This window comes from Oncorhynchus tshawytscha, linkage group LG09 (genome assembly GCF_018296145.1).
Source record: "Oncorhynchus tshawytscha isolate Ot180627B linkage group LG09, Otsh_v2.0, whole genome shotgun sequence".
Classification (NCBI taxonomy): Eukaryota; Metazoa; Chordata; class Actinopteri; order Salmoniformes; family Salmonidae; genus Oncorhynchus; species Oncorhynchus tshawytscha.
In genome coordinates, this window is record NC_056437.1 from 30,326,314 (window position 1) to 30,340,140 (window position 13,827).

The 13,827-nt window shown below is 43.3% G+C and overlaps 1 protein-coding gene across 1 annotated transcript in view; it reads left to right on the forward strand.

Annotated features, from left to right (window-relative positions):
* The first annotated feature begins 370 nt into the window (after nt 1–370).
* Nucleotides 371–13,827, forward strand: part of LOC112257773 (misshapen-like kinase 1) — a 34,213-nt gene continuing 20,756 nt past the window's right edge. The window contains 8 exon segments of the mRNA XM_024431600.2: nt 371–1,413; nt 4,042–4,107; nt 4,562–4,744; nt 4,946–5,056; nt 5,212–5,302; nt 6,199–6,329; nt 6,404–6,458; nt 8,699–8,777. Of these exon segments, the coding sequence (XP_024287368.2) occupies nt 1,357–1,413; nt 4,042–4,107; nt 4,562–4,744; nt 4,946–5,056; nt 5,212–5,302; nt 6,199–6,329; nt 6,404–6,458; nt 8,699–8,777 (773 nt within the window). The 5' untranslated portion in view covers nt 371–1,356.

The following is a 13,827-nucleotide window of genomic DNA, read 5'->3' on the forward strand; positions in this document are numbered from 1 at the left end:
AAATCAAATAATTAAAATTCCAAATCAAATCGCAAAATGATTTAAAACAATACCATATAGCTTAGTGGAAAATATTAAAATATTTTACATCTGAAGAGCTGCTTGGAGTACTGTCTCGAGCATTCCCACCCTCTCAGGCCCTAGAGCCTGAGTAGGGAAGAATGAGTTATCTGAAGGAGTGGGAACATTTTTGTTAATGATCATTGTTGGGTAGTTTTTTTTAGAGATCCATGTTTTTTCCCCATTCCTGAAACGAATTTGCTTTTCTTTTGTGTATTTATTCACCCCCGTCCAGTTGGCGGCGGCATGCACCTCTAACATTTGTTTACGGATCCCCATAATACCATAGAAGAAGAATGCACTGCCCATGCGATCACAGACGCCATAGAACATATACAATGTTGAGTCCTCTGACTATCCATATGGGCCATACCAAAACATGGCGAGGAAATAAGTGTATGCACTATATTTGTCGGAAAATTAATTGCCTAATCATTGGTACCAACTATTCTAGCTAAAGTATCTATTGTAGAAGTACGAATCAGCTCCATGACGCTTATCGATTGAGGGTCAATTGGAACTGCACAGTTTGTTTTTTCACGGTCGGTACAGGCAGTGCACGGCGTGATCACTGTCAACGCGAAAGGAATGAAAGTTTGTGTACGGATATCGATCATTTGACGTGGCTAGCCGTACATTCCACATTGATCGTGCGGCTCGCCATTTGCTACTTCATTTGTGGAACATTTTAAGTATTTGTAGTATGGGAATTGCGAGTAGTTAAAATCCATGTTTAAGTACAATAAATCTTATTTTTGATTTGTGCGTGGGTAGCTAACTAGCTAGCGAATAGCGTTCATGTTGTGGCAGACTGAAAAGTGACAGCTCTGCTGCGGACCACCTTTGTATTACGCTGTTATTATCTAGCCTGCTAACTTGGCAAGCTAGCTATCTACTTGTTTAATCTCACAAACATTACAATTACATTGTATTTGTAGTTAGAAGCATTCAAATGATCTGTCGACGACCTTCAAACAGCATATACGCAGTGACGTTATTGCCAGAATGAACGCAGTAAGAGAGTGCCGCACACGATTGGGTCTCTGTAACGCAATTGAACTTAGTATACTAGCTAGATAACTGCGTTTTACCTTGCCATTTTTGCAGCCATTTGTTTATGTTAGCTAGTTAAGCTAGCAAGTCGAGTCTCATCAGGGATTGATGTTCTGAGCGGGACTTGACAGCTCAGGACACAGTTAAGTTAAACATTGGGCCACCTGGATTTTCTACTGGCTGCTGCTTTTATTTTGTAGCTAAATTATTAGCTAACTAACGTTAGCTACGACTTTTGCCAGCATGTCTGAAAACGCCACCACACGAAGCTTGGATGACATAGACCTCGCAGCTTTGAGGGTAAGTGGCTACTGTACATCTAGTTAGCTTGGTTAGTTCAAAGCTGCAGCCAGTTGTCACAATGCGCGTGACAAAAGTTCACTGATGATACATTTTTTGGAAACTTGCAACAACTAGAGCTGCACGTTTTGAGGTGCTTGCTTGAGCTAACTAACGTTAGCTACCTAATGTTATATTTAGGCAAATGGCTAGTTGTGGGTTACGCACAGAGAGGGTTGCGAGATTTGAGTCTATTGGATGTCACCACTGACTCTACTATCTTGCTTTTTTCCATATCACCTTGGTCCATCTGAGTTCATTTTTGTAAATGCTTGGGTGAGTAGGATGAAGGCCTGATTCGTTTGATCGATGGCTTTTAAAACAGGCCTGTATCTCAGTTGCATTTATTCTTTTAAAACTAGCCCACATTGATCGATTTCTAGTCTATCTATCAAACGGTTGAACTGTATCGTGTGTACTTTTTACCCGTATATTATCATACAACTTCACAGACCACAACACACAGGTGTTGACAAGCGTATTTACCACAGTGTGGTGTGCTACAAGACTTCCTCGTAGGCTTTTCTTTTTTGTATCATTTGAAGTAATACAAACGTAATCTCAAACATTTTTTCCAATAGCTGTCAAAGCATGATTTGAAATAGATTTGTGGGAATTCAAAAACTCACCGAGTTTTTGACTGCACTCTCTCTCTCTGACATGCACACAATGGTCCACAAGTGTATTGTGAAACTCCCGTTTTGCATATTCCAAAACCATCAAAATTAGAAGTTGAACAAAAAGAATTAATAAACCCAGACCTGGGAGCTCATTATCCAGGACCATAGACATTCAAGTTATCTATTTGTAATGTGGAACGTCATGGAGGTTGACCATTCTGATACCATGATCCAGTGTCAGTATATCATCAAAACAAAGAGTAGAGGCACTTTAGTTCGAGAAAGGGAGATTTAATATCTACCGGTATATCTCACCTACACACTTTTGCGATTTCAGTACAGCGAGTTACAGGCCAGACCTCTCCAGGCAATGCTATTTAATTTTCCGTTCTGAGAGAAGAGGGATGAGAGAGAGAGCTCTGAGAGGGATGATTCACTAGAGCTCATTGTTTGATGGCTGTCCTATATAACACCCACTCTGCCTGCTACACATAAACACATACACTCACATAGCCTACAAGTACAATCTAGGCTAGTACTAGTGCATGACTGTTTTCTGTGGAAGACTCAAAAGTTAGCTAGTAGAACAGGCTTTGTGTAATGGATTTGTTTGGGGATCCCTTGGATTCTTTGAGTCCCCATATCAACAAATGTCAGGTGGTAGGACAAGTGTCAACACACATTGAATCAACGCTTACCTTCCAACTTCCAAATCTGTTCTAGGCTATTTCTTGAGCGACCGACCCCTTTGCAGACAGTTGTTTTTCTCGATTTGACATTTTTTCATGGTTTCTGTGAGTTTAGTTTTTGATAGTAGACAGTGAGTCTAAAGGCCAAATTATTTGTGAATTTGATAGGCCTATTTGTCGAGGGAGAGAGGAAAAGCTGTTTTTCTTTAGGTAAGTACAGATATTAGGGGGAGTCTTCTGGCAGACACAAAGATCCAACAGCATTATTCATGGGTGGAGTTTGCACTTATGCACCCAAGTTATGTTGACTGAAGTGACGTTAACAGGTCCACAGTGTGTATTCCTCTCATGCACTTTCTGATCAATGTTGACAGTTTTGTTGCTGGTACAGCGCTCCACACTCCCTAGCTCCCCCCCCTCATCTCTTTCTTCCTTCCCTCTGCGTTGGACGTGGGCGATGCTGCAATCTCTCTTCCCCCTGGATAATTGCATTAGCCTCCTCTATACCATCGTCCCCCCCCCTCACCCCTGTCATCTCATTCTTTCTCTTTATTTTGTACACTTGTACTCCAGCGCTTTTACTCCAACCCTTTTGTCAGTTTGATCCTGCTTCTCCTGCTCTCAGTGCTCCTCTTACACACAGCATAGATGCACTAATTGGACGATTTGTCATTCCCATTATGTTTATTTCATTTCTCTCTCAACCCCCTTAGCCCTAATGCTCACATCTATCTATGCCTCATTCTCTTGTACACCTCTCTCCTCTCCTTAAATGCGTTCTCTGTTAAAGACAAACACTTGAATAAGTCAGGAGACAGACCCATTATTGGAACCAGATGAAAGCAGGATGGTCACGCTGTATGCTTCCATCCCAAAGCAGCCCCAACGCCCACAGATCCTACACAGGCCATAATGAATCACACTGTGAAAGTGGAACTGGGTGTCTTTTTGCCCTATCCAGGGAAAAAAGCGATGGCTAATTTTAGCATTTAGCTACTAGCCATTTTGAACATCACCTGTGGTTTTATCTTATGGTGGGGAAAAATAGAAACATTCTTGCAAATTGTTCTATAACATAAGTGGTGGATGGATGTCTAGAGCTTCTATGTATCTCAAAACATCTCAATAGCGCTCAGGCCTCCTTGCTTGTGTGGTCTAGGCCTATATATTTGCCAGTCTATTTAAATGTACCATGTCTGTCTCTGCATCTTGTCTCTGTCTGTCTGGCCTGGTGTTCTGAGAGCAACCAATCTTAATGAATCTATCACTCTTTCTTCAAGGACCCAGCAGGGATCTTTGAGCTGGTGGAGGTGGTGGGAAATGGGACCTATGGACAGGTGTACAAGGTAAGATGAGTTTGGGCCAGCGACCCAGTTGAGACACTGAGGGGATGAGTCAGATGAACCACAGAGCTGGTTGAAACTCAGATTGAGGCTGTCTGAGTTACTCCCCTGAGTGTCTCAAACTCCAGCTGTGGTAGTAAATCTGAGATTAGGCCAGATTAGTGCACCTGTGCTGGACCACGCTAAGGCTGTCAGTTTGAGGAGCCCAGGAGACGGGTAGTGGTAATTAGATAATATGGAGAGAACTAAAAAGTAGAGGGGAGAGAAGAAGAGTAAATGACATGGTGAAACCCAGCATAATCACTCTCAAAACAGGGTAGGAGTTTGTTGAACTATTAGAGATTTTTGGCTCAAATGTAGGATATATTTTTCAGAGCAGACATCTGTTGTACTCACTTAATTTTCTCGTTTTCGATTGACCAGATAAGATGATCAAGTCTGCTCTGCCTTTAATCAGGGGCGTCACGTGAAGACAGGCCAGTTGGCTGCAATCAAGGTGATGGACGTGACTGAGGAGGAAGAGGAAGAGATCAAGGCTGAGATCAACATGCTGAAGAAGTACAGCCATCACCGCAATATTGCCACCTACTATGGAGCCTTCGTCAAGAAGAGCCCACCTGGACATGATGACCAGCTCTGGGTCAGTCTGATGGATTCTGTCCCTGTCTGGTGGTATAATCTGAGAGAGAGCAGCATCATTTATAGGGCTCTCTCTGATATCCATGAACCCCATAATGCACAGAAACTAGATTAGGGTTATTGCATGCAGCATATATTATTTATTACAGACACACTGAATATTGTATTTATATGTGCTAAGTTCCTTCCTGTCTGTGTATAGCTGGTGATGGAGTTCTGTGGGGCAGGCTCAGTGACAGACCTGGTAAAGAACACCAAGGGCAACTCTCTGAAGGAGGACTGGATTGCTTACATCTGCAGAGAGATCCTCAGGGTGAGGAACCACAGTGCACCCACTATAGAACCATTACAAAACAGTTTTTAGGCCAAGCACCAGTGTAAATCCCTGTATTGGAAAAGTGCCATTACAGACGCCCTCCAGAGGGCCTCAAACCCCTGACTGAACTCTGACCCCTCTCTAATACCCAGGGCCTCTCGCACCTCCACCAACACAAGGTCATCCACAGAGACATCAAGGGCCAGAACGTGCTGTTGACAGAGAACGCAGAGGTCAAACTCGGTGAGATGATTGATTCTAAACTGTTAATGTGTTTGCTCTGCCGTTGCTTGTTGTTTACATGTGTTTCTGTACTGTGTGTGGGCTTGTTGTAATCAAACATTTGTATGTTTTCCGTTCCAGTGTTTCCGGACAGAAAATACATTTATGAAATTGGTTCAAACCAAGAGAACGTGACTGTTCATAGTACATATTCGTTCTTTTTTTGAACCTGTGAAATCAACATTGTTTTTACAAAATGGCTCATTAATTTACTCGACCCATTAGCACAGATAGAGAAGCTTTCTATGGAACGCGTAAGCTAGTTGTTTACACGTTTAATTGGTCAAAAAAGTGCAGACGCAAGATGCGATTGGAATTTCACTGGTGGGGAGAGCTCGAGAGGGAGTGGGGTGGACATGGAGGGGGCTTGGCTTGATGCGCTGAACATCATGACGTCATTTGAACTGGACTGTGTTTAAGCTATTACTAGTATTATAACTACACCAAATGACAATTATATACTAGACAGGAATATTTTTGTACCAAAAAAATTACATTATTAATCGGTTCTCAAGATTTTAAAATAACGGTTCTGTTCCAGAACACTAGAGATCACTTTCGTTCCCAGTTCTGTTACCGTTCCTTAAACATTTTAGTTATATTTTGGTTCTGTTCCCTGAACCGGGTCCAATCCCTGGTTGTGATGAATATGTATTCCTGCTCTTTGTTTCCATATGTAATCTTCCAGTCTGTGTTTTATAGTAGCTTCCCTAAGTCTGAATAAAGTGCTCAATTGTCTCACCATCAAGCACACTATATATTTGTATTATGGTTTTATCTACAACTTAACTTAATCAAGACTTGAAAAATGTAAATGTAGCCAGTAATACTGAGTCTCTGTCCTCCACTGTGTGCAGTGGACTTTGGAGTGAGTGCTCAACTGGACAGGACCGTGGGGCGCAGGAACACCTTCATTGGCACACCTTATTGGATGGCCCCTGAGGTCATCGCCTGTGACGAGAACCCTGACTCTACCTATGACTACAGGGTATTGACCCCTTTCCATCCTAACGTGTCTGTCTGTGTGTGAGAGTGGGTAGTAAATCTCACATGTCTCCACAGAGCGATATCTGGTCCCTGGGGATCACAGCCATAGAGACAGCAGAGGGAGCTCCTCGTAAGTACAGCTCAGTGCACCCACCCACACACATCTATCTTCACTTTATTACCCTTTTCATCCACACCCACCCACACACATCTATCTCCACTTTATTACCCTTTTCATCCACACCCACCCACACGCATCTATCTCCACTTTATTACCCTTTTCATCCACACCCACCCACACGCATCTATCTCCACTTTATTACCCTTTTCATCCACACCCACCCACACACTCAAACAGCTGATATTTATCTCCTAAACTCTCAAAAGCACATTCTGCATAACATAAGCCTGCAGTGGAGAGATTTAATCATCTCCCACATTATGAAACTCCTGTCTCGTCACTGGCTCATAAATCAAGCCATGTGTTTGAGATGGCTCACTCACCACTGTGCTGCTCATGTAAGATACGAGGTGAGGGGGCTATTGATCTGTGGTGTTAGAGAGCCTTCTCTATATCAAACCGCATAACACAAGCACATATCACTGCACACTGCTCCCACCATAGGCAGCTTTGAAGTGGGATGCCTGGAGAAGGTATTCTCTCCCTGGAGCTCCTGCTGTTGCTGTTACCCACCCAGTATGCGTGACACAGCCCAGACAGGCAGACTGTCGAGGGCTGTTGTCGTCAGATGCCTGTTGTCAATGAATTATGCAATACGGACTTTCTCACATTCTCACCAACACTGAGTTTCTACTGGTGACTGGGAGGCTACTGGCTAATTGTTAGCTAGCATTGCTGTTGTTTTTCAAAACCTGATAAAACCACCCTCTGGTCTGACATGAGCAGACTGATTTAACTCATGTGACTTAATGTGCCAAACGGTGAAGTGTGCACGTTGGTACATGTATCCCCATAAAAAGTTCCCACAGATGCACATAAACTGTTTTTATACTTCACAAACATTGTCAAGAATGACATACTTAAACTGGTCGTGTAATCACCATGTATCAAATTTTATTGGTCACACACACACACATGGTTAGCAGATGTTAATGCGAGTGTAGCAAAATGCTTGTGCTTCTAGTTCTGACCATTCAGTAATGTCTAACAATTTCACAACAACTACCTTGTACACACACAAGTGTAAAGGAATGAATTAGAATATATATATATATATATATGGATGAGGGATGGCTGAACGGCATAGGCGAGATGGTATAGAGTACAGTATATACATGAGTAATGTAGGGTATGTAAACATTCTATAAAGTGGCATTGTTTAAAGTGACTAGTGATACATTTATTACGTCCAATTTTTAATTATTAAGTGGCTACAGATTTGAGTCAGTATGTTGGCAGCAGCCACTCAATGTTAGTGATGGCTGTTTAACAGTCGGATGGCCTTGAGATAGAAGCTGTTTTTCAGTCTTGGTCCCAGCTTTGATGCACCTGTATTGGCCTCGCCTTCTGGATGATAGCGGGGTGAACAGGCAGTGGCTCGGGTGGTTGTTGTCCTTGATGATCTTTTTGTCCTTCCTGTGACATCAGGTGGTCTGGGTGTCCTGGAGGGCCGGTAGTTTGCCCCCAGTGATGCGTTGTGCAGACCTCAGTACCCTCTGGAGAGCTTTGCGGTTGTGGGCGGAGCAGTTGCCGTACAAGGTGGTGATGCAGCCTGGATCCAATCGAGAGGACAGGATCCTCTCGATTGTGCATCTGTAAAAGTTTGAGTGTTTTTGGTGACAAGCCAAATTTCTTCAGCCTCCTGAGGTTGAAGAGGCGCTGTTGCACCTTCTTCACCACGCTGTCTGTGTGGGTGAACCATTTCAGTTTGTCCATGACGTGTACGCCGAGGAACTTAACTTTCCTCCTTCTCCACTACTGTCCCGTCGATGTGGATAGGGGGTGCTCCCTTTGCTGTTTCCTGAAGTCCACATGTAGTCACTGAAAGTACTGAATGCCTTGGGCAGTATCAGAACTAACGTCAATGTATTCGTCCTAACAAAGGGCATTTTATTGTTGTGCTGATAACCTAACCAGACAGGTTAAGCTAGCTATGCTTGGAAGACAATACGTACGTGTTGCTCAAACAAGACAATGGAGCAATAGGTGTGAGGCAACAAAGAAAGGATAAGGATCGGGTTTATCAGGAGCACATTATATTGATTGGGACTACAGTTGTATGCATAAGGATTATGTGATCATTACATGCTTATACTGTATAGTAGTGTACAAGCAATATTTTAATGCTCTTTTGATTGAAATGCTTTGTATCAATCCATCATTATCTCCCTCTCTCTCTCTCCCCCCAGCTCTGTGTGACATGCACCCTATGAGAGCTCTATTCCTCATCCCGAGGAACCCCCCTCCCAAACTTAAGTCCAAGAAGTGGTGAGTGTGCGGTTTGGTTTCTGCTGTTGTTTTTCCTTAAACTTCAGTTTTATTTTAGGACATAACTATTTTCTCTTGGCTCCCCACCCTCTATTGCCCTCCCTTTGTAGTGATAAGATTCCTTCCTTACCATAGCCCTGCTGTGCTTTACTGAGCTATTTACGTCCAACACCAGCTGGCCCTGGTACAGTGGCATGACAGAAATGTTATCACTGTGGTGGGCTGTGGTGGTCACGAAATTTCATCAGCTGATGATTGTCAAGCAAGTAACTGTCGATCTTAAGGTAGTTGACAGTTAATTAACATAAACACATTTAGCATCTCCTAGTTTCCACACATAATAAATCCATGTGATATAGCCTACACCTTCACAATAAATCCATTATCTATTTTAGACAGTTCTAAAGAAGCATATGAAGAAAACAGTCTATTTCAGAAGAGCAGAATAGCATACTCTGAGTTGTCCGTGTTAGGTCCTGATGTGGCTATGACAAATAGCTGTGGGCTACACTAGTTCATTTAGCAGACAATATTTGCTATAATTCTGTGGCATTATATTATTTTATAGTATGACGATTACAACTGAACAAAGTTGAATAAAATATAAATATTTTCTCAATGATTTGAGGGCGTGCGCACATGCAACTATTCTGTGTTGAGCAGTTATCAAAGAAGTAAACTCAGCAAAAAAGGAATTCTTGTTCAATGAACCATAAACAATTAATGAACATGCACCTGTGGAACGGTCATTAAGACACTAACAGCTTACAGACGGTAGGCAATTACGGTCAGTTATGAAAACTTAGGACACTAAAGAGGCCTGACTCTGGAAAAACACCAAAAGAAAGATGCTCAGGATCCCTGCTCATCTGTGTGAACGTGCCTTAGGCATGCTGCAAGGAGGCATGAGGACTGCAGATGTGGCCAGGGCAATAAATTGCAATGTCCATACTGTGAGACGCCTAAGACAGCGCTACAGGGAGACAGGACGGGCAGCTGATCGTCCTCGCAGTGGCAGACCACATGTAACAACACCTGCACAGGATCGGTACATCTGAACATCACACCTGCGGGACAGGTACAGGATGGCAACAACAACTGCCCGAGTTACACCAGGAACGCACAATCCCTCCATCAGGGCTCAGACTGTCTGCTATAGGCTGAGAGAGGCTGGACTGAGGGCTTGTAGACCTGTTGTAAGGCAGGCCCTCACCAGACAACACCGGCAACAACGTCGCCTATGGGCACAAAACCACCGTTGCCGGACCAGACAGGACTGGCAAAAAGTGCTCTTCACTGACTAGTCGCAGTTTTGACTCACCAGGGGTGATGGTCGGATTCGCGTTTATCGTCGAAGGAATGAGCTTTACACCGAGGCCTGTACTCTGGAGCGTGATCGATTTGGAGATGGAGGTTCCGTCATGGTCTGGGGAGGTGTGTCAAAGCATCATTGCCTGCAATGACAAGCTCAGTCCAATCTCAACGCTGTGTTAAGACATCCTCCTCCCTCATGTGGTACCCTTCCTGCAGGCTCATCCTGACATGACCCTCCAGCATGACAATGTCACCAGCCATACTGCTCGTTCTGTGCTTGATTTCCTGCAAGACAGGTATGTCAGTGTTCTGCCATGGCCAGCGAAGAGCCCGGATCTCAATCCCATTGAGCACGTCTGGGACCTGTTGGATCGGAGGGTGAGGGCTAGAGCCATTCCCCCCCAGAAATGTCCGGGAACTTGCAGGTGCCTTGGTGGAAGAGTAGGGTAACATCAAACAGTCCATGAGGAGGAGATGCACTGCAGTACCTATTGCAGCTGGTGGCCACACCAGATACTGACTGTTAATTTTGATTTTGACCCCCCACCTTGTCTGTGAAACTTGTTCAGTTTATGTCTCAGTTGTTGAACATTATGTTCATACAAATATTTACACAGTTAAGTTTTCTGAAAATAAACGCAGTTGACAGTGCGAGGACGTTTCTTTTTCTTAGGTTTAGGTACTCCTATGTGCTTAATTTAGTTATTATTGTAACTTTAGTTGTTCTACAAACGTTGTGCTATATGTTTTGATTTTTAATACATTGTAAGGCTGCATGATGCGACTCTAATGAGGATTTGAAAAAAGTTGCTTGAAAGGCATGAGCTCTGCTTTGTTTATTTGCGCAGGCTGTACACACTCCAATAGTCTTCCATTCACAATTTGACAAGCACTTGATATTGCCTCGAATTTCACGGTGGCATCCCCTTTGTGGCTGTAATGCACCCTAAACAAATCCATTCCTTTAGCGGCCCGGAGTGCTGCTTTGTGCCCTTCTCCCTGAGTGTGCTGCCCAATCCGAGGCATTTCTCACTCGCGCGGATCTCCATCACCTGATCGGGTCTTTCTCATAGGCTATAAATTAAGACAGGCACATCTGGGACACAAATGCCCGCGTCCTAATCCAAATTCCAAAGTGCATATTGAAGATATTGGAAGAACTGTCCAAAATGTACTTTTCATCAGCCAACCAGATGAGTAGGCCTAACGAACAGCAAAAGCACTAGCCTATGTCAATCCACTGTCCCCCATAGTACAAAAGTCAACCTATTCTGTGCAAGATATAAGTATTTGTTATATGTGCCAGTTAGGCTCTACAACCCTTGTAAAGCGGCTTAATCTGCTTAATTCTAAGAAGTTATTTGACCACCTTAGTTGTGCTACAAACCTTGTTAGAACATTCTGGCCTATGGGCTATGATTCAAACAAGTGGCAAAGAAAAAGGCATTGTTTCTTATGCTGGGCATCATTCTCAAGTGATAGGCTAATATTATCCCCCATCAGACTACACTTGTTTAATCTTGTCTTCACATATACTAAATAATATGTCACTTTTGATTTATAATGGACCATTATCAAGCACCTGTATCGAAACGGTCAGCGGGAAAAATACATGTCATCTATGTACTTAAATGGCGAATGGAGGATGCTTTTCCCTGTTTCTTTTTTCTGCATGCCAGCCAGGTAGGCTGTACTCCTGATGTAAATATAAGCAATCTGCTTAATATTAGGAAAACTGAGAAATAAACATAGCCTAGTCTATAGAATGCTAATGGGATAGAAATGTTCTGCAACATGAGCTCATGGGCTCTCATTAATTGTTTGATTTATATTTTCAAATACATTTGCATTGATCGTGGACTATAGGTCTCATGGTCCAAATACACCAAGACCGTTGTGAAGTGTATTGTGTATTGGCGCCGGAGGGGATGGCTGCCGTTTTATGGGCTCTTAACCAACCGTGCAAAAAATACATATATTGCATTGTTTAACTTATTTTGTATATAATGTTGCTGCTACCGTCTCATATGACTGAAAATTGCTTCTGGACATCAGAACAGTGACTACTTGCCTTGAACAGGACAAATCATTTTTCTTTAATGAGTCGGACGAGAGGCATTTACTCCAGACACTTGAACAGGCCCTCATCCCCGTCATTCACAGGAGAAAGAGAGGTTATGCGGAAGGAGATCAGGGTTCCTTGTGAGGATCCGGTGACGAGTGTCTAATCTGCCTTTGCCATTGATACTATTGGCCAACGTACAATCGCTGGATAATAAAGTGGACAAACTAAAAGCACCTATATCCTACCAACTGGACATTAAAAGCTGTAATCTTATGTTTCACTGAGTCGTGGCTGAACGACGACATGAAAAACATAAAGCTGGCGGGTTTTACACTGCACCGGCAGGATAGAACACCAGCCTCTGGTAATACAAGGGTTGGCGGTCTATGTATATTTGTAAACAACAGCTGATATCTAAGGAAGACTCAAGGTTTTACTCTACCTCAGGCGTGCATCTCATGATAAGCTGTAGACCACACTATCTACCTAGAGGGTTTATCATATTCTTCGTAGCTGTCTGTTTACTACCACAGACTGATGCTGGAACTAATACCGCACTCAACAAGCTGTATACGGCCACAAGCAAACAGGAAAACGCTCTTCCAGAGGCAGCACTCCTAGTGGCCGGGGACATTAATGCAGGGAAACTTAAATTTGTTTTACCTAATTTCGACCAGCATGTTAAATGTGCAACCAGACGGAAAAAACTCTGGACCACCTTAACTCCACACACAGACACACATGCAAATCTTTCCCTCGCCCTCCATTTGGCCAATCTGACCATATTTATATCCTCCTGATTCCTGCTTACAAGCAAAAATTAAGCAGGAAGCACCAGGTCTATAAAAAAGTGGTCAGATGACGCAGATGCTAAGCTACAGGACTGTTTTGCTAGCACAGACTGGAATATGTTACGGGTTTCTTCCCATGGCATTGAGGAGGACACCACATCAGTCACTGGCTTCATCAATAAGTGCTTTGAAAGGCTGGTCATGGCTCACAACACCATTATCCCAGAAATCCTAGACCCATCTCCAATTTGCATACCACCTCGTGAAGAGGGCACGACAACACCTTTTCCCCCTCAGGAGACTGAAAAGATTTGGCATGGATCCCCAGATCCTCAAGAAGTTCTACAGCTGCACCATCGTGAGCATCCTGACTGTTTGCATCACTGTCTGTTATGGCAACTGCTTGGCATCTGTCCGTAAGGTATGCGTACGGCCCAGTACATCACTGGGGCCAAGCCTCTTGACATCCAGGACCTCTATACAAGGCGGTGTCAGAGGAAGTCCCAAAAAATCAAAGACACCAGTCACCTAAGTCATAGAGTGTTCTCTCTGCTACCGCATTACAACCGGTACCGGAGAGTCACGTTTGGGACCTTAACAGCTTCTACGCCCAAGCCATAATACTGCTGAACGATTAATGAAATTAACACTTGGACTATTTACATTGACCCCCTCCCCCTTGTTTTTACACTGCTGCTACCCGCTGCTTATCTATGCATAGTCACTTTATAAATTACCTCTACTAACCTGTACCCCCGCACATTGGCTCGATACCGCCTGTATATAGCCTCGTTATGTAATTTTCTTGTTACTTTTTGAATTTAAATGTACATTATTTAGTAAATATTTTCTTAACCAAAAATGCAGTTCAATAAATGGA